The sequence below is a fragment of the Gracilinanus agilis genome, chromosome 2, assembly GCF_016433145.1.
Source record: "Gracilinanus agilis isolate LMUSP501 chromosome 2, AgileGrace, whole genome shotgun sequence".
Classification (NCBI taxonomy): domain Eukaryota; kingdom Metazoa; phylum Chordata; class Mammalia; order Didelphimorphia; family Didelphidae; genus Gracilinanus; species Gracilinanus agilis.
The window spans coordinates 421,600,467-421,621,070 of NC_058131.1; the positions used below are offsets into that span (position 1 = coordinate 421,600,467).

The 20,604-nt window shown below is 39.4% G+C and overlaps 1 protein-coding gene across 1 annotated transcript in view; it reads left to right on the plus strand.

Annotated features, from left to right (window-relative positions):
* The window catches only part of LOC123233882 (cytochrome c oxidase assembly factor 8), a 32,559-nt gene extending 12,213 nt beyond the window's left edge, over positions 1-20,346 (plus strand). The window contains exons 5-6 of the mRNA XM_044659910.1: positions 14,756-14,846; positions 19,908-20,346. Of these exons, the coding sequence (XP_044515845.1) occupies positions 14,756-14,846; positions 19,908-20,094 (278 nt within the window). The 3' untranslated portion in view covers positions 20,095-20,346. The remainder of the gene's footprint in view (positions 1-14,755; positions 14,847-19,907) is intronic.
* Positions 20,347-20,604: the final 258 nt, after the last annotated feature.

Below are 20,604 nucleotides of genomic sequence, written 5' to 3' on the forward strand. Positions count from 1 at the left end.
GCCTTCCTATTGGATATCTCAGACTGGAAGTCTTATAAACATCTCATCATCTCCAAAACTGAAATAGTTATCTTTCCCTGCCAAATGCTTCCCTCTTCCTAAAGTCTTCATTCTTATTGAGAGCATTCACCTAGGCTAGTCACCTTGGCTTCTCACTTTCAGCCACCTCACTCCATTTCCAGACTTTGGCTAAATCCTTTCAACTCTGCCTTAATATTTCTCATAAATGCTACCTTCTTCCTTTGATATTGTCACCACTCTGGAACAGATCTTCATCACTTCCCTCCTGATCTATTGGATTGTCCTACTGATTACTCTCCCTGCCATAAGTCTCTCTCTACTTCTGTCTGTTGTAAAAACTAAATTAAATTAACACTCTGGTCATTAATTTCCATAGAGCTTCTTAATATTTATTTGAAATAGAGAGCATAGAGATAGAGGGAAATTTAAGCCTTTTCTAATCTTGCCACATGGCACTCTTCACATGGCTATCTCTCTCAGCCATGGTCCTGCACTGCTGTGTCCAAGGGAATACAGAGACCCCACTTCCTGGAACCCCCTCTTTTATTTCTTCTCCTTTACCCTCCAGTCATGTGATATAAAGCTACCAGTCTGGGGACATAGGCAGGACAACTGCAGTACGTGATTTCTTTGGGGGGGAAATCCCTTTATACAATTTCCCCTTTGATTCTTTGGAAGACCAGCATGTTAAAACTTCCTTATTCGGGTTTTTTGGAAGATGTTAGAACATGTCAGGTCTTCCCAATGAATCATTATACATATGTAGTTTATACCTCTAAAGCTTAGAGGTATATGAAATATGGTACTTTATTTACAAAGAGGAAATTGCAATAATTTGGGGATAAAAGGGAAAGAAAAAAAGGAGAAAGAAAACAAAAATGGTAGATGCATTGACAAAAAGCCAATTGGGGGCACTCCCCTTTGGCATAAGAGTTTACATTCAGTTTGCTCTGGATCTCTTGATATAGTTTGAGGTTTCTGTAGGCATCTCTAGAAGATCTCCAAAAGATCCACTTTCCTGATTTGGGTGTTGGTGATTTTTTTTTCCTAAAATTTTAAATCTTGGATTTTAGGATAATTATACAATTAGAAGGGTTATGACCAACACCAAAATCATTGTGGGATACATGGCTGAATTATGGGATATATGAATCAGTTCTCAAAAGAAAACCAAAAAATCCAATGGAAGAGAAAAAATTAAATCCTGAATAATAATATATGTATCAAAATCTTATGTGTATAAAATATGAGGAAAGGAAGAAAACCGTAACAGGTTCTTGAATCACCAGCAAAGCCCAATTAAAGTGACTTATGCCCTACAAGCTTGCAGGACAATTGCAGCAATATTGCACTCTCCCATCGGCAGCTAGAACTATAGAAAATTGCCATACTATAAAAGAGAAGGGGACTAGAGTCTGAGTTAAAAGGGAAATATGATTCCCTGATCTAATTTTATTTTCAGTCTCAAGAAATGGGGAGCCAAAATGAAAGACAAATGGAGGTACTTGTAAGAACCTGGCATAGGGAAGTCCAACATCTGAATTTGTCAAACAGCCGCTTCCTCAAACCTCAAAACTCTGTCTTGGCGCAGATCCTCATCAATCCCACAGGAATTGTCTTTCTACTTGACCTTGTGCTTCTTTGCACTGTGCAGTGGTTCTTTTGTGATCCCTTCTTCTGAAATCAGACACAATTATTAGTAAAAGTCCCATAATATTAATCAGTGGCAGGTTTCCATGGTCTAAAGCTTTTGATATGCATTGGTATTAGGGCTAATAGATACTGTAAACTTATCCTTCAAATCAAAAACATTAATACTGATTCCATGTACTCAAGTACAAAAAAATAAGAGGAAAGAAAAAAATGAAATATTCTATTGCAAATATAAAGACAATAATAAAATTAAAAAAAAATCAGGAATTCATAGTTCACATCCCATGTGACAATGTGTCAGCCAAACAGAGGCACAACACAAAGGTTTCTCACACTCAAAAGCGAGCTCTATTTCTTTTCTAACTTGGTAATGATCCATAGTGTGAGTGTACATAATTTTTTCACCAGGTAAAAGCTTGTTATAACTTAAGGATTAAAATTGGGGGTTTTGGGGCAGCTGGATAGCTCAGTGGAGTGAGAGTCAGGCCTAGAGACCTTACCAATCTTCCACCTATGAGACAATACACTGAAGTACAAGGGTTTAAAAAAAAAATTGGGGGTTTTGGCTCAATAAGAGAGTTATAAACTAATTTTGTGGTCACCAATTTTAAAATATAGCTTAAGTCAAAATGACTTTTAGCAGCTTTTATTTACAAAGTGGTGGAAGGAGTGAAAGGAGGAAATGTAGATAAAGAGACAGATTCTTTATTTTTTTTTAAACCCTTACCTTCCATCTTGGAGTCAGTACAAAGGGCTAGACAATGGGGGTTAAGTGACTTGCCCAGGGTCACACAGCCAGGAAGTGTCTGAGGCCAGATTTTAACCTAGGACCTCCCGTCTCTAAGCCTGGATTTCAATCTACTGAACTACGCAGCTGCCCCCTAAAGAGACAGATTCTTAATAAGCCTACCAGCCCTAAAAGCTTCTCCAGGTAAGTGAAGTCTAGTTTAGCACCCCAGCAGGAGGCTTCTTCAGGTCTTGATCGCCACGTGGAGCCTTCAGTCAGAAGTCCACCAGTGCAGCCTCCTGTACAACCCGAGCCACTCACCCAGCAAGCTGACACAGGATCCAGGGAAAGATTCTCCTCTAAAGCCAAGGCAGGAATCTCACCCACTCACTCCAAACACCAGGAAAGGAGTGGTATCCTAGACCATGTTGGTCTCTTTTTATACCCCCTTTTCAATGTCATTTCCTGTCTCTTCCCTTCTTCACAATTTGCAGTTTTTCAATTTGCCTAGTACTGCCTTGATTTGATTAGCTAAAAGTTCTTGATTTGATTAGCTAAAAATAGACAAGGGGAGAGTTAATCCTATCTTCACAATAAACAGTACAATAACTAATGCAGATTCTAGAAGTACTACAATCCCCAAAATTATAAGATCCCATGATGAAAACTGCAAGTAAACCACTTCCCTGCAGCCATGAGAGGTTCCACCAGTTATCATTAGGAGTCACATGACTGTCTATACCCACATATTGTGTGTCATTTACAATCCTTTGAAGCTCATGGATTATTTGTTACAATTTCTCTGGATCTATTTACATAAGAACAACAGGATTGATTAATAAAGGCACATGCACCTCCCGATGTGACTGTGAGCCATCTGATTTTGTAGAACTGTTTTTGCTAAGGAGTCAATCTCTTCCTGTAGGTAAGAGATGGCCTTAGTAGTTTTGGAGATGGCTTGAGCTGTGTTTTGAGCCAATTTTTCAACCTTAGCTGAGATATTTCTAATATAGTCTATCACTGCCATCTTTCCAAAATTTGGCAGAGTGCCCAGAAAAACCTCTGTACTCCTGATTGTAAAAGTGAAATTTGGGAAATGTCATCTAAAAGTATATATATTTTTTCTATGGACACGTGGGGACCTTAAAACTACATTTCCCGTGGTCCAACGGGTTTCCGGTTTGGTTCTTTGGGCGTGGGGATGCCTGCGTCACCACGCAGAGGACTGTTTAAATGGGAGGAGTATCCAAAAGGAAGCCCTCTTGGCTAGCAGACTCAGGAAGAGACAGGAGGTAACAATAATGGCTTGGCGGCAGTTTTGAATTCTTACAACCTCGTGGTCTAATGACTTTATCTATCAGCATGGCTTTAATTAAAATACTAATTTATATATTTATATCAGCCTTTATTATTTTTAAAATTAATATGATGAAGATGCTACTGAATTTGACCTTGACCTATTGGGTCTAGAATGCCACCAAGGGCCTACATTTCTGGCTATGGACTTGTCTACCTGGTCAATATAGTGATCATGCACTGATACAGGTGGAATAACATAGGCTAAACCACAAATACCATTCCATCTTGATGGAAGGGTAGAGTAAGCTGAAGAGTTACAAACATAGAACTACCCAGGGGTCACTAAGCCCCTTGAGAAATCCCCTCTCCTCTGGGATGAGATTGTAATAGCCATAAAAAGCATGTATTTATATGTTCCATCCATTGCATTTCTAAGCTGTACTCTTAGTACTAAGCTGGACAGATAAATGTAGAGGTGGGGAATGGAATGGTGCAGTTGCACTTCACTTTGTTACCCATGTAATTACTACTACTCATTGGACCCTTACCTCTTGTCACACGAGTCAAAGGTAGGCGAATGATCAGTCAGAGGGAGTGGTGCTCCTGGATATCTAAAAAAATCACTTCTGAAGCACCTTTAAAATCAATTGGGGGGGCAGGTGGGTGGTTCAGTGGATTGAGAGCCAGGCCTAGAGACCAGGGAGGTCCTAGCTTCAAATCTGGCCTCAGACACTTCCTAGTTGTGTGACCCTAGACAAGTCACTTAACCCTCATTGTCTAGCCCTTACCACTCTTTTGTCTTGGAGCCAATACTCAAGACAGAAGGTAAGGGTTTAAAAAAAAATAAAATCAATTGCGATGTTCAGCTCATTAAATTCTTCGAAGGTTATTGATATAGGTTATAATTATTTTGATGGAAGTCCATCTGTTGTCATCTATGTTCAGTTAAAGGTAAAAGGAGCAAAAGGCCGTTTAGGCAATAAGTGACCTCCTTATGTTGTAAGCCATGGTATCATCTCATTACTGTGAACTGGAATTGTTGGCCATGACAAAACAGAGCTCCGATGGATCTGGTGACAAACTCAACATCCATTAGGACCTATGGCTTTGCCACAGAAGAAAGTTTGTCCAACTTGTCTATGGACTTTTATAATGGTATTATCTTTCCAGTTCAGTCATAGGGAAAGAGTACAAAGAAAGACAAGTATCCGAACATATAGCTAATAGCCAAAACTGAAAGTGACATTGTATAACAGAATACTTTAGTATTATTTAGTATTATTTTATTATTATTTAGATTAATATGTAAGCTTAAAAACAAAATCAAATCTTAAAACAAACAAGCAGCAAATACAGTATATGTGACAGGATACAATCAATTAGTGTTAGTAGAAAGTGCCTGTTTTACATGTGAGCAGTTAATCCAAGAGTCCTCTTCTCCGATTTTGATAGCTGTTGGAGTGATTAACTGTAAATTATATACACCTCATCTCCTGGGTGTAGATCTATATTCAAGATTGCTTTACAGAGATTTCTTCACTATGGGGAGGGGAACAAACTGTAACAGTTAATATCAGTAAGGCAGTGGGGTCTGAAAGGGCTTAAAATTCACTTCCAGACTCTTTGAGGTTCCTTCTCTAGATTCCTTTGGCCACACCTCTGGCCATACTTCTGGCCATCCCTCTGGTCATTCTGACCATTTCTCTGTGGTACCTCACAGTGATAATATTCCTTGGCATGGTGCATTATGGTCTGAGTTATAATTTATTCTATTACAATTCCATTTTTCCTGTGAGAGGATCTATTATTGTTGTTATTATTTCTAAAGCTTCTTCTGTTTCTATTTTCTTGGTTTCTGTTTCTACAATCTATAGCTACATGGCCTTCTTTCCCACAGGAAAAAAAAGTCATTGGTCACTTCTTGTGTTTCTTTAAAAGAGCTATGACCTCTGTCTGTCTTACAGTTTCTTCTTTTTCTTGTTTCTTTAATTTGGCTATTTCTTTCCTCAATTTCTTCTCTAATTCATTTTTATCCTTCTTTAATCTCTCTACTAATTCAGCTTCCTCTCTCTTCCTTTTCATGGCTGTCAAAGACATAAACTGCTACCCTCTTTAATTTATTGAGGTCCATAGTGGACCTCAATAGAGGGCATTTGGTCATAAAATATTTCCTAAGAACCCTTCAGCAGTTTTTACAAAATGCTTTCTTATGTGGCTAACATCTTTTTCCCTAGAAAGATCTAGGTCAAGATATCTGCATCCCAGTTTGATAAGTCTGTCCATGTACTGAGATGGTTTCTCATTTTCTCCTTGTTTTAAGTCTTCAAATTTAGTCCAGGTACCTGGCCTGTCAGAACAAGCTCTCATTGCTTTTGGTAATGCATTTCTAGCCTGACATAGATGTATGTAATCTTCCTCTGAATTTAGATCCTGTTTAGGGTCTTCAGTTGGCCAGTCTATTGCACCCTCTCCCTGGGCCTGATTGACAAGAGAAAGGACCTTTCTTCTTTTTCTTTCTGTAAGCAGAGTGTGCATTAAGTCCTGCACATCTATCCAGTTTGGATTGTAACTTCTGTAAATGTTTCAAACTTATTTATATGACTGCAATGGGTTCATCTTCAAAGGAAGGTTGTTGTTTTTTTTCCCTTTGAATCTCTCAATGTCTTGTGGAGAGAAAGGTGTATGATATCTAATATTTACTAAATTCCCTCATTTATTATAAGTGGGAACATTCTTTAGAGGGAACAGGCCTGTATTTGAATTGTCTTTGGTTACTGGAGTCTGATTTGATGTTTGGGTTGGAGTTGAGTGGGTGGGAGAAGGGGGAAGAGACATTGGGTGGGGAGGGAGGGGCTGATCAGAAGTGGGGAGGCAGGGAGAAGGGAGTGAAGAGGGGTTGGGGCCAGGAGGAGAGGAGGATACTAGGTTGGTTGGTCATGGCCAGAGTGAAGGAAGACTGAGCAGAGGAATGAACAGGGAGGAGAAGAGGAGACCAGGTAGGATGGGTGGGGTTGGTCAAGGAAAGGAGTACAAGAAGAAGAAGAGTGGGGAGAGTAACATCGGGGAGAAGGGAGAAGGGCTAGGCCAGTAGCAGAAGAAGAGGGGGTGGGGGGTTGGGGGAGAAGTTGAGCAAGGGGGAGGAAAGGGTGGGTTTGGGTAGTGGGCAGTGAAAAGCTATGTAAGATAAGAAAGGAGATGGGCAGGGCAAGAGCAAGGGTAGGCAGGGTAAGGCAGAGACTGACTGGGTAAGCTTAGATGGTAAGGGGGGGCAGAGAGATGGTACCAAAGGTGGTCTGGGAGGTGAGAGGGGCATGGAAGGAGGAGGGGTGGAAGGAGTCAGGTCCTAGCCTGGATCAAGAGGAGGAGCCTTCTAGCAGGCAGGCTGGGAAGAAGGCAGGGTGTCTTATTAGCTTTAACTAAGGGTTTGTAACGATTAAAAATGATAAAGGCTGATATTATGAGGAAAACTAATATTTTATTTAGGCCCATGTTGGTAGAATAAAATCGGCCATGCACCTGTAAAAATTTCAAATTGCCACCTCAACCATTACGTTCCCTACCTTCCCTCATCTTGTCTGTGTAGCACAAGAGAGGAAGTCAAGCCCGACTTCCCAATAGACTTCCCAATATTTAAAGCCGGGCTTTACCTTGAAGACATCATCCAAAACAGGAAACCCGTTGGACCATGGGAAATATAGTTTCAAAGTCCCCAAACAGTCCACAGGAAGTTGTCATATATCTACATATCTTGAGGTTTAATACCTCTAAAATGGAATCCTAGAAATTCTAAATAACACAGGTTTAGGAGGAGAAGTTGAAGGAATCAAGCCAGGATCACCAGGATCTAGAGAATGAAAAGCCTCATGTCTGGGGGATAATGAAGGCAGTGTGTCAGGGTTTTCAGAGTCAACCAGGCTATTTTTGGGGTTAGTGGGATTGGTTGACTTGTTAAGGTGGTATGCCCATAGCCTCTAATAAGCTCCTTTTTGTTGATGGCCAGTTTTAATTCTTTTATAATTATAAAATCAAAAGAACCATACCTTGGCCAGTTAAAGGATTTTAGTGCCCAGGCTTTGCAAAGTTTTTTCATCTCCTTTTTTGACCCAACCCTCCTTAGGGAACCCTTGTTCATCCCATCTACATAGTATCTTATGCAGTGGAGAACCTTTGGGCACTTTACTGGTTTTATTCTGCTTATTTCCCATAGTGTCTGGTCTTTTGACCCTAAATTTAGAAGGAAAAAAAAATTCTAGCCTTTCTGTCTTAGTCTGTTTAGGAAAATTCCTGGGCCTCTTTTAATCTGAGTGAGGCTTCTACTCTAGTTGCTACTAGTTCAGTAGCTGTGGTACAAGCCTATTACTGTTAGGACTCAGTAAGGAGCTGTTCTAACTATTGGTGAATGGCAATTCAAACAATGAAAGGATCCCAAAACATTATAAAAAATTTGAGACACAACTTCCTTTAATTTTATTGTAGAAATCTACTAAATTAGAGTAGGGGTAAATAAGAAATCAATGTAAGGCAATAGTAATTAATGCAAGGTAATAGTACAAATATTAAATATAATAAGAATTTTAAGTAGTATTTTTAAAAATTATTATGATGTTTGAAATAATGAATCATTGAATTAGTATATTTAATTAATATTGCATTGAATTAGTTTGGCTTAATTTGGTTTTGTTTAATTTTATTAATTTGAATCTAATTCAATTTTATTTTTAAATTATTAATAATTCTTTTATTTAAATTTCATTCAGTGTGACTCAATTTGGCTTAATGTACTCAATCATATTTAATTTTATTATTAAAATTAAAAAAAATTAAATTACCTGCAGTTTTACTTCTTGCCTGCAGGTGGTAAGACACCTGCATGTACTGGCCCCTTTGTGCCTTTAGCCACAGCTGGGAGCATGGAGCTTCAACCCCCTGCTGGGATGTCAGGGTCCAGCAGGTGGCATGGGAGATTCCCTGTGTGAACTGGCACTTCAGTCCCCACCCTCACAGCCAGGAGCGTGGAAGTCCCCCCTGGGATAGGGTCATTGCAGGCCTTGGAAACCAGATGGGGATGGATGGCATGGGTATATTTGCCACAGAGGCCAGGCCTGGGGTCAGGGCCACAGTGCAGACTGTGCAGTGAACCTGCCACCACCATGGGCCCAGGAACGGTGAAGTGGAATAGATGTGACCTGGCTGCACTCAGCGTGGAGCCAGGGTTTGGGAAAAAGGCTTGGGTGCTAGTGGAGGCTGACTAGGGGAAGGGAAAGCCTGCAGCTCGTCCAGTCACGTGATATAAAGCTAGCAGTCTGGGGACACAGGTAGGATAACCCCAGTATGTGATTTCTGGGGGAGGGGGTTTCCTCCTTTATACATTATCCTCCATTCAGCTGTCAAACTGAGTTTCCTAAAGCTCAGACTTGACTATATCCCCTCCCCCCCCATTTAGTAAATTCTATAGCTCTTTGTTGTCTCTAGGATCAAATATAAAATCCTATTTGGTGTGGGACAGCTAGGTGGCTCAGTGGATACAGAAGCAGGCCTGGAGATGAGAGGTCCTGGGTTCAAATATGACTTCAGACACTTTCTAGCTGTGCAACCCTGGGCAAGTCACCAGGGGCCTCTTTGCCTAGCCCTTGCCCTTCTGTCTTATTAGAGTTGTTGCTAGGACAGAAAGTAAGGGTTAAAAAAAAATCCAAATAATTTTTTTATATTCAAAGCCTTTTATAACCTTTCCCTCTCCTGCTTTTCCAGTCTTTCTATACCTTATATCTTCTTCTGCACCCCCAATGTGTTCTGTTATACAGTGACATTGGCTTGATCTTCTTGTAATCTCTGCCATATACTAAACCTTTTCTCTGTCTGTCCCCTATGCCCCGATTCCTCTTCCCCCTCATCCCTGCCTTTTAGCTTCCCTGGCTTCCTTGAGGTCCCAGCTAAAATTCCACTTCCTGCAAGAAGTGTTTACTGATTCCTCTTAATGCTATTGCCTTTCTACCTATCTCCAATTTATCATATGTATAGCTTATACAAGTAGTTGTTGTCTCCCTTCTTAAACTATGAATTTGTTGATAATAGTAATTGTTTTTGCCTTCTTCGTATTCACAGGGCTTTAGCATAGTGACTGGCATATGGTATGTGCTTATTGACTTGACTTTTTGACTTCACCTCATGCTTTCTATCCCTTGGAACTGATGGAGACGCAGTTCCATTTCTGGTCATCCTCTCCAGTACTAGATGTTCCCTAGACTACAGGTCCAGGAAGAAACTTGCTCCTCATGGCTACCTCTGGTCTGTCTTTTTGTTACCATCACTCAACAATTTTTTCTTTATATTCGCTTTTAGCCATCTATATCATTTGATCCAGATCATTTGAGTCTCTGAAGTTGTTATAGAGTTACTCTCTTCTCCTAGATTGGATTTGCATCTCTTAATATCTTTAAAGCGATCTGTATCTATTTGAGGACATCTCTTCAACCTTAGTTCCTGAATTTAGAGTTGGTGTAGGGGTTTCTACTTCAGTTTAGAATATTGCTTTGTGTCACCCTAGGATTCCTGGATTCCTATTCTGACCTCCACCTCTAATAGCCAGGCTCCCTTGGATCTTTGTTTTTCAGAGTTCTGGGTCTTCGGTACCCTCTGATAGGACAAAGTGCTAGGGACTTCTTATCTCCCACACCTGGGATGACCCAGTCTTGAGTGCTGCATGATTGCTCTGGTCACTGATAATATCTGGTTTCTGAGTCTACAATGTAGGCTTCCAACCTCCATGGGACTTTCTCTGGAGAAACCTCTACCTTTGCTGTCTCAGGAGCCTTGCATACTATAGGTACTTCTGGGCAGTCTCTTATCTGGTTGGAAAATTTCTGACTTGTTTACTTTCTTATTTTGGAACTGGTGCCAGCTTTGCCAGTGACCCCCTTTTGCCCATTACTGGTTGATTTTTTTTTGTGACCATCTAGAGTAGAAGGTGTTGTAATTTCTCATTAGATTTCTTGATCATCATTTTATCTGGTGCTATTTTTAGGTTTTTTTCCGGAGTAGATAGATCCCTTCTTGGCTGGAAATCCTACCAAATTAAGTGTTCTGACTTTACAGTATCTCTCTTTTTTCTCTATGATAAAAATTCAAATTATCTGTCATATAGGATCTTCTAGAATGTGATTCCAACCTGCCTTTCCCATCTTTTTATTTGTTTTATTATGTTTATTGTTCCCACAGCACTCTCATTTCCCCATATATTCCCTTCCCATGAATCCTCTCTTTTATCAAGGAGAAATAAGTACAATCAGACCTTGTCCAACAATACCACCAATACTAGATGTGAATAGAGAGATACCAAAAAAAGAAAAGTATATAGTCACTTTAATTATTATCTTTAGAATACTTATGTGTAGCTATAGGCAAGGGACAGGAAATTTCAATCCAGGCCTGCGTCTTTTCACTAAGAAAAGTTTTTACATTTTAAAATACAATTTATTTTAAAATGTAAAAACCATTCTTAGTTCACCTGTTTTTGCAGGCTGCAGAATTTGGCTTAAGGATCATACTCTACCAACTCTGACTCTAGAGTTATAATGTAAGTATCCTTTAATGTGGGGTTAAAAAACTCCCACAGGTCTAGGAAATCTCGGCAGTGGGACAGTGTTAGCGACATGACTGAGACGAATGAGAGTAATTGGGTTTTTAGCCAGAGCCAGACATCATAAAGATTGTTCTGGTCAGCTTTTGGGCTTTGAGATCACATATAAAGTTGGCATGGAAATCCATTCTCACCATCCATCTTTTTCTTAGAGACAATGTATTTGATGTATAGTGATGGGAAAGTACAGGCATGGGAGACAATTTCTCCATATTTCATTCATTGTTCTTTTATGTTAGCTTACTGTACCAAATCAGGGAGGGGTAGGGAGAAACTTAAAGACTATTCTGGCCTGTTTTTTGTAGGCACCTGTGTATGGGAATCTGAGTTAGAGTTTTAAAATCCTTAACATTAACTCACTATTTGCTAGTTTGTTGTGAAGTGATTTCAGTGGAAGTTTCTGTATTATAACATATAAATGTGGGTTTTACTTAGGGGTTTGTGGGAGGTCTGTGGGTGGCCTTGCTATTAGCCTGCATTGTTTTTCTGTGTTTCCCAGGGGCTGAGTAAGGATACTGATTTCAATAATTTCAGTAAAAGGGAATGTTAGTGAGAAAAGTCACATAGGGGAAACTGAGTGAAACAACCATCCTTCTGACACCTGCCATGCGGGTTTCAGAACTAGTGACAGAGCTGTGCTAAACGTCATGAGCTTGATGACTTCCCATACTTTGTAAAGCAAAAGATGCAAGAGAGGCTTTTGCTCTTGCAGGGGGCCAACTGAAAACTTCTGGCAGTTAGAAGCCTTAGAATTCTGAGATAAGTCAGTTGGTTCCTGAGCCTTGAACAGAGCGGAAGGACCAACTAGAGCTCTCCTTTGGCTTTCAGATTTGCCTTTGGCCTGTGCTTTGTCTCTGGACAATTTGAACCTAGCTAATTTCTCTGGACCTCTCCCTGACCTTCTCCATATTATTTCCCTGTTTCCCTGCCTGTTTTCCTGGGGCTCTGGGAGACAGGGTGGCTTTGAGTTTATAGTGAATAGACTTTGTGGGTTTAATTTTCCCCAATAGGCAAGTAGGACATCCTTGAATTCAAACTATCCCTTTAGTATTCCCTCTACTTTAAGAGCAGCCAAATCTTCCCTGGCTGAGAGAAGCAGGTTCTTCTCTCAGTCTAACCCATTCCTGTGACCCTTCCCCATCTTGAGTTTCTCCTTAGTGGCTGTCAGAAACCCCCAACCCCTCTCTCCTTCCTGACCAATCCTGAACATTAATAAATCTCTTTGTTACCTAAGCAAACCCTCTGGAGAATCATTGTGTTTAAGAATTAGGCAAGGGTTGAAGGGAAAGGATTTATTCTCTTTATTTCCTGAGGGAAACTGGAGGCATCCATCTTGGGAGGAAGTAGTTTCCCAATGTTTCCTCCTGAATCCCTTCAATTTCACTGACAGGGAGGAGTCTTGTGACTCCTCCTTTGAGGACTTGAGAAACTGACAAGAAAACCCTCAAGTCAGATTTCAATCATTTCTGACTGGCCCTATTCCTTGTATCTGTAGAAGTACCTTTCCTGCCTGGAAGGGTTCAGCCTATTACCCTAGTATCCTCTGTCTCTAGCTTGGGTGTCTAGTCTTTGTTAGATGCCTCTCCTGAACACCTCACCCTGTACCCTTATCATCCTAATACCACCTTGTCCATTCCTCCCTAAACTCAGCCATCCCATTCATTCCTCTCCTATCACCTCAATCACCTTTTACCCCTCCATCACTCAGCAAGGGAAGGAGAGCACCCCCCCCCCCAAACTTTAGTGCTCTTCTAGCCACAACAACTTAAACTACTCTTTCATCATCCATGTATCTTAATGCTATTTTGACAGAAGGGCCTACCATGAATAAGGAGATAAAAATACTTTCCAGGCCCCTTAAGTTCTAGCAGTGTGTAATAAAGCTGCCAATAAGGGTGGGCAAATTAAAATTCATTTTGATATTGTAATAATTAAAAATGAATTTGAGAAATATAAGAATTTTTAAAAATTATTGTGGTCTCTGTTTACAAAATTAACTCTTAAGTTCATGAAGCTGTTAGCAACTTTAGTAGCTTTATTATAGCAGGGTAGAGATAGTAAAGAGGGAAATGTAGGAAGGTGATAGGGGAATTGTCTAGCTTACCACTCTAAGTCTGCTCCAAAGAAATCTAGCTCACTCCCTGACAAAGTTCCAATGTCCGGCTAGAGGAGCAGGAGAGTCTCAGCCTCCAAAGCAGAAGTCCTCCAATGCAGAAAATCCTCTAATGCAGAGACAACAGTGCAGAAATCCTCCCTCAGTAAGAGCCACCAATGCAGCAGAAGCAAAAGTAGTGACCCAGAATGCTCTCAACTGGCTTTTATAAGCAGTTTTCTCCCAGTCACTTCCTGTCTCTCTGGTTCCTCCTTCCTTTCACTGTGGGCTGGTCTGTCATATCTCAGGAACCAATCAAAGTCTCAATTTGCCTAGCACTGCCTAGGGGTCAGTGTCTGTGGGATCCACCTCCTGTCCTCTGAGGGTGTGAACTCTTATCAAAAGGATTCACAAGTTTCTGACTTAATGGAGCACTCCACTTGATTGAGTACTTGATTAAATTAAGATAAAAAAATTCCTTTTCACAGTCCCTCCAGTGATTCTATTGGGAGACAACTGTGTTGAAATCTCCCTGATTTATATGCCTAGTCTCCCCAATGAATCATTTCAAATATCCAGCTTATACCTCTAAAGATCTTCTAGCTAAAGGTGCTTATAATACTGCACTTTCTAAGGAGAAATTACAATAGTTGGAGATAAGAGGGAAATAAAAGAGGAAGAGAGCAAAACCAATGATTGGTAGGCACATTGACAAAAGCCAGTTGTGGGCAATCCTCTTTGGCATTAGAGTTTACATTCAAAATAAATGTGTTCAACTCCCTTCAGTTAGATTCACTACATTCCAAAGTTCATTCTGGATCATCTGATGCTGTGTATGGTTTCCGCAGGCTTCTTTATGGTGCCTTCTTTTAAAGAGTTCACTTTCTTGATTCAAGGAGTTAGCGAGTTTCTTTTCCTGAAATTTCTCTCAGAAAAAAAAATTTTAAATCTTGGATTTTATGAAAATTATACAATATGATATCTTCCCTGAGAAATGGCCTGAAGCCACCAGCTATTTCTAATAAGATAATAAAGCTTTTGATATGTACATAATCTTGTATATATACACATAAGAATGAATTTCAGACTAGGGTGACTGAAAAGAAAAGAGCCCCATATAGTGACTGCACTTTCTCATAATGGTATTGCATTTCCTGTTTCATGTTCTTAAAATAAAAAAGTTTATGTGCTGGAAATACAGATCAGAAATTACACATTTTCCTTATAATTCTATAGATGATTTGAAGTAAAACTTTATTGTACGTCCCAATTACAGCAGCAAAGTCTCTTTCTGAATCTGTACCATTGTTTTATATTTAATTTTCAGGTAAAAAAATAACACTAAATGCAGAAGAAATGGCTGATTTTTATAAGGAATTCTTAAGTAAAAATTTTCAGAAGCATATGTACTATAACAGGTAGGTGCATCCTTTATATTTCAACACAGCTGAAAAATACTAAATCCAAATGTTTTAGAATTGTATCACAATAATAGTCTACGTAGACTTAATAATTTTCTCTTTATGCAAAAGACATACCATTTCTACTGCCAGTCTACTTGGAATTTTTAAATGAAATGATCAGTTTAGACATTCTCACTTTGACCTTCTTCATGGTCTAATAAAAAAATTAAAGGCCTGGGAAATATTAGGTAAGAAAACACCTTAGGGATATTCTAGCCCAAACTTAAAAAAAATTTTTTTAAACCCTTACCTTCTACTTTCTTTTTTAGTATCATTTCTAAAGAAGAGTGCAAGGGCTAGGCAATTGGTCAGGGTCACACAGCTAGGAAGTATCTAAGGTCAGATTTGAACCCAGATCCTCTTGGCTCTAGGCCTGGAGCTCTACCACTGTGCTACCAACTGCTTCTCAAACCTTTTGTTTTATACATAAGTAAACTGGCTAAACAGGTGAAGTGATCTGGCCAAGGTAGCAAAACCAGGATTTGGCCTGGTGCTTCTGATTTCAAATACAAATAACATTTTCTTTCTACTATATCAGACTCCTAAAATGAATTTCTAAATGCTGATTTAGTACTCTTAATAAGGTTTTTAGTCAAACAAGTATTCATTGTACTTAATTTCTCAGATTTAAACACATTGCAGTGTTTTCAATAGATAGGTCATTTGTGTGTATGACCCCAATGACCTAAAAAAATCCGTGTGGGCAAAGTTTCTGTTGAAAATAAACAGGGCCACTTTGATCCAGCCATACCATTGTTGGGTTTGTACCCCAAAGAGATCATAGATAAACAGACTTGTACAAAAATATTTATAGCCGCGCCTTTTGTGGTGGCAAAAAACTGGAAAACGAGGGTATGCCCTTCAATTGGGGAATGGCTGAATAAATTGTGGTATATGCTGGTGATGGAATACTATTGTGCTCAAAGGAATAATAAACTGGAGGAATTCCATGTGAACTGGAAAGACCTCCAGGAATTGATGCAGAGTGAAAGGAGCAGAGCCAAAAGAACACTGTACACAGACTGATACACTGTGGTAAAATAGAATGTAATGAACTTCTGTACTAGCAGCAATGCAATGACCCAGGAGAATTCTGAGGGACTTATGGAAAAGAACACTACCCACATTCAGAGGAAGAACTACAGGAGTGGAAACAGAAGAAAAGCAACTGCATGAACACATGGGTTGAGGTGGACATGATTGGGGATGTAGACTCGAAACTACCACACCAATGATCAACAATTTGGAAATAGGTCTTGATTGATGACACATGTTAAAACCAATGGAAATGTGCATCAGCCATGGAGGGGGGTAGGTCGGGGGGTGAAGGGGAAAGTAAGAACATGAATCATGTAACCATGATAACTTTTCTAAAAAATAAAAAAACAGAAAATAAACAAGGCCAACTCTATGCAAAATCGTGAAGTTGATGAAACCCACACCCTTCTCTTTCTTTGTCTTTTAACCCATTTAGTAATGTTTACTAGTAGTAGTAGGCCTCTAAAAGGGGCATAATTCTTAACCTGTTCTCTCCTTATTCTCTAGCAAAATAAGGAAAATGATCTTGTGTCTGCAGAAGTTGAGAGATATATCTGTTACTTCACATAGCTCTTGTTAGAGCAGGGGTTGGCAACCTTTTTGGCCATGAGAGCCATAAACGCCACATTTTTTAAAATGTAATTTCGTGAGAGCCGTACAGTGCTCACAGTGCGTGCTCCTGTAACAGCACCTGAAAAAAAATTCTCTTTATGGCTCCTGCAGAAAGAGCCATATGTTGCCGACCCCTGTGTTAGAGTGAAATTTTGCTGTTCTTCACAACTCACTGTGAAGTTGGTGGAATTCCTTTTGTGAATTCAAGTCAAACTTCATTAATCACAGTCATTTAAGTGAACTACATGTAATTATGCCTAATGACCTTATAATACAGCACAGTTATGCGTATGAATTACATTAAATAACTTTCGATTTTTTTATTACCATACTAGTCCTTATCCATGTGTTTTAGGCTTTATAGTTTGTTAATAATGTAGTATTATTGTCTACTTATAACTTTTGTACTTGCAGTGAGAGGGAACATTGGGCAATGGAGTCTTAAGCCATAACTGAACAATTTCATTACATTTAACATTTTTAAAATGAAAAGTGATGAAGAAGTCAGTTTAAGTTAGTACAGTGATGGCAAGCTTTTTAAACTTTTTCCAAAGGAAAGGAAATGCTCATCTGTCAGTCTGTTTCTAAGGCAACTCTTTCGCAGTTTCATTGTATTGTATCCTACTCATTGTATTCGTCAGATTAGGAATCATGTCTCCCTGGTGGGATAGAACATTTCAGGGGCCGCATCTGGCCCGTAGGCCATAGTTTGCCCATCACTGTGTTAGTATATATGATAGATTTATTCTAACTAAATCTAGACAAAATACTTAGTGTCTTTCTTCTTATACTAATTTTCATTAAGGTGCTGCTTTCCCTTTGGATGGTCATCCATAAATAAATTTTACAGATCCTGGAACGTTAGAATTGGTAGGGACCTTAGGACCTTGAGCAGCATTGGCAAAGACGTGGCATGAGTACAGAGCAGGCAATTGGGGAGCTGCTCTGTTCCCCTCTTCCCAGCACCAGAGGACACATTCCCCATCCTTCTGTCCAGCCACCCCCATCCTTCTGTCCAGCCACCCAAAGCAAGCACTTTCTCCCTAAATTCTCCAGTAATCCGTGGGCTCACAGACAGTTTGAATTTGTCCTCTGGGCACTTGAACTCAAAGATTCCCCAATGAGGACCTCGAGTATCAAAAGTGATGGGGCCTTAATAGAAGTTATTTGCCGAAGATCACGTTGCAAGTGAATGACAGAGGCCAGATTTCCAACTTATTAACTTTTTCATTACATGTTTCAAAAGTTTATGTACAAGGGGGCAGCTGGGTAGCTCAGTGGATTGAGAGCCAGGCCTAGAGACAGGAGGTCCTAGGTTCAAATCCGGCCTCAGACACTTCCCAGTTGTGTGACCCTGGGCAAGTCACTTGACCCCCATTGCCTACCCTTACCACTCTTCCACCTATAAGTCAATACACAGAAGTTAAGGGTTTAAAATTTAAAAAAAAAAAAAAAAGTTTATGTACATCAGTTGTTTGGAATCCAGAATACATTTTCTCATAAAAATGATGTTACAAGTTCCCAGGCCCTCCCCTGAAGTGACAGAAATTTAAATATTGGCCTCCTGTGTGATAGATGGTTGTATAGTTTTCAGAGTTATTATTGAAAGGCAGGCTTTATTTATTGTAATGTGCTTTTTTCACATCAACTGCTTGCCATTTCTTTGCTTCCTGTTTGAGCCCTCATTTGTTATTTCTTCCTTCTGTCCCAAGTGCTGATAAAATACTCTGAGCTTGTTCCAGAACAGAAGTCCTGTGTTCACTCATCAGTTCATTTGGCTGAAAGTAATGGCATGACCTGCATACTTATTAGCATTCTGGCTCCAAAAGGCTTAGCTTTTAGAATCTAGGGCCCTTGCCTTGAGTTATAGATTCTATATGAGCATCACCAATTGAACTGGGAACTAACTATGATTAATGATAAATACAAGTTTTAGCATATTCTTGTGGCTTATTTAAAGTCAAGGAAGACTATGATTGTGCATATCCATAGTATCTGTATTTAGGCAATTCAAAGATTACCTTTAGAGGAACTAAAAAAGATGAAAGAAAAGCTCATAAAATTGAGAACCAGTAAGTGTGGACAGAGTAGCTCTATAATCTTTCTCAGGTCAACATCAGTGATAAATGAATCTAATTACTTTTCTGGCCATTATCGAGGAGAAGGAGGTGGAGCCCATCTTTTCTCCTTTGAGCATGAAATGTGCTGTTTCTATAAATAGGATGCCCGGATCAGGCATTGTCGATGTGTACAGTGTCAGCCCCCCTGCTCCTCTCTAACAGAGCTTATCCAAGCACTTCATTGCCTATTCAGTGTGTCCCTTGTCATTCATCTCCAGAGTCTCTTTTCCCAGAGAAAGCTTTCTAAAGTATATAGAAAATCCATCGAATTTCTGTGTTTTCTTCAGAAACCATAAATGTTCCTTTTCCCCTGGAAACCCAAGTCAGGAATGTAGCTTACATCACCAGAATGAGCAAGGATGGTTGGACTAGTGGCTTAGCCCTGCTTCATTTTGAAACTAACAAAGCTCTCAAGGAGAATGATGGACCTAGTCTAATAAAATGAAATTTAATAAAAGATAATGTAAAATCCTGCATTTAGGTTTTAAAAAATCAACCTCAAGTATAGGTTGGGGAATACAGCACCAGATAATAGTTCATTGGACAAAGGCATGAGAACTGCAGGCTCACTGTGATCAGCAGGGTGACTTCCAAGTCAAATAAGGCTAAAAGGCAGACAGCTCTCTGCTTAATTGTAAGAAATGTTGCCCCTGCAGGTAGTTCTCTGAGTCAAAGAAGGCTATGATTGTGCATGAACTGCATCGGTAGTATTTATATTTGGGCAATTCAGAGATTGCCTTTTGAGGAACTAAAATAAAATGAAAGAAAAGTTCATAAAATTGAGAATTAGTAAATGAGCACAGAGGAGCTCTATAATCTTTCTCAGGTCATCTTCTGTGATAAATTAATGTAAGGACTTTTCTGGCCATTATTAGGGAGGAGGTGGACATATTGCTGGATATGTTCAAGTAGAGACTGGATATTGTATTAGGCTTAACAGTACAGTTACTTCCAGCTGTGAGATTCTGTGATTCAGATTTTTCTGAAATATTTTTTAATATTAGGTGAAAAAAAGGGTCTCTTTAATGATAAATCTGCTTCCCTCTTACTATCTAGTTGTCAAAACTACTCAATGTTCTGGGTAGTTTAGGGAAAAGGAAAAATTATTAACAAAGGAAGAGAGTAAGCTGAACTCTTTTTAGTTTTGGTACTGAGTCTTCTCTTTAATACTTATGTATTAATCATGAGTTCTGTTGCATGTAGTATATAATGTTTCTTGTTCTTTTTCTTGTGATGAAATCTAGAGACTGGTACAAACGAAATTTTACTATCACCTTGTTCATGGGAAGAGTGGCCCTAGAAAGGATTTGGAGGAAGCTTGGATTCAAACAGGTGAAGAACAATTAGAAGCACACCTACATCTGCCTGAACCGGTTCACGGGCGGACCATCAGGTTCAGGCACTGCTCTGGCTGTGACATCCTGTTTTTCTAGAACAACATCATAACAGTATGAACATGACTGACAAACTCCAATATATATGAATGATAAAAAAAAATTTTTTAAAGAGTAACATTGAGGGCCACACTTTTTTACTCCCTCCCACAACAACCTACATGAATTGGAACAGATGACTGAAGAGTTATTTTGGGGCAAGTTGTGGCCCAGAGAACTGATAGCTATCAGCTTGTTGCTCCACTTTTTTTTTTTCTGATGGAGATAGATAGATATGGGCCTTTTTATTCCTGAGTTGACAGTTTTTGGTCAGCATGTTTTGAGATGATTTCCATCTGCTTAAAACCTACTCTCTTTGCCAGGTAATCACCTAAAGTCTGAGATAATTAAATTATCATAATATTAATCATCCCTAGTGTAGATATGTCCATGTGCTGATCAGATATCATGTTGGTTGCTAAAGTTTTAGAGAAATACTTAGCACTTATTTTGAAATAAGTATCTTTGAAACAGTGGTTCAGAGTATGACTATAGTGTAATTAATTGTTT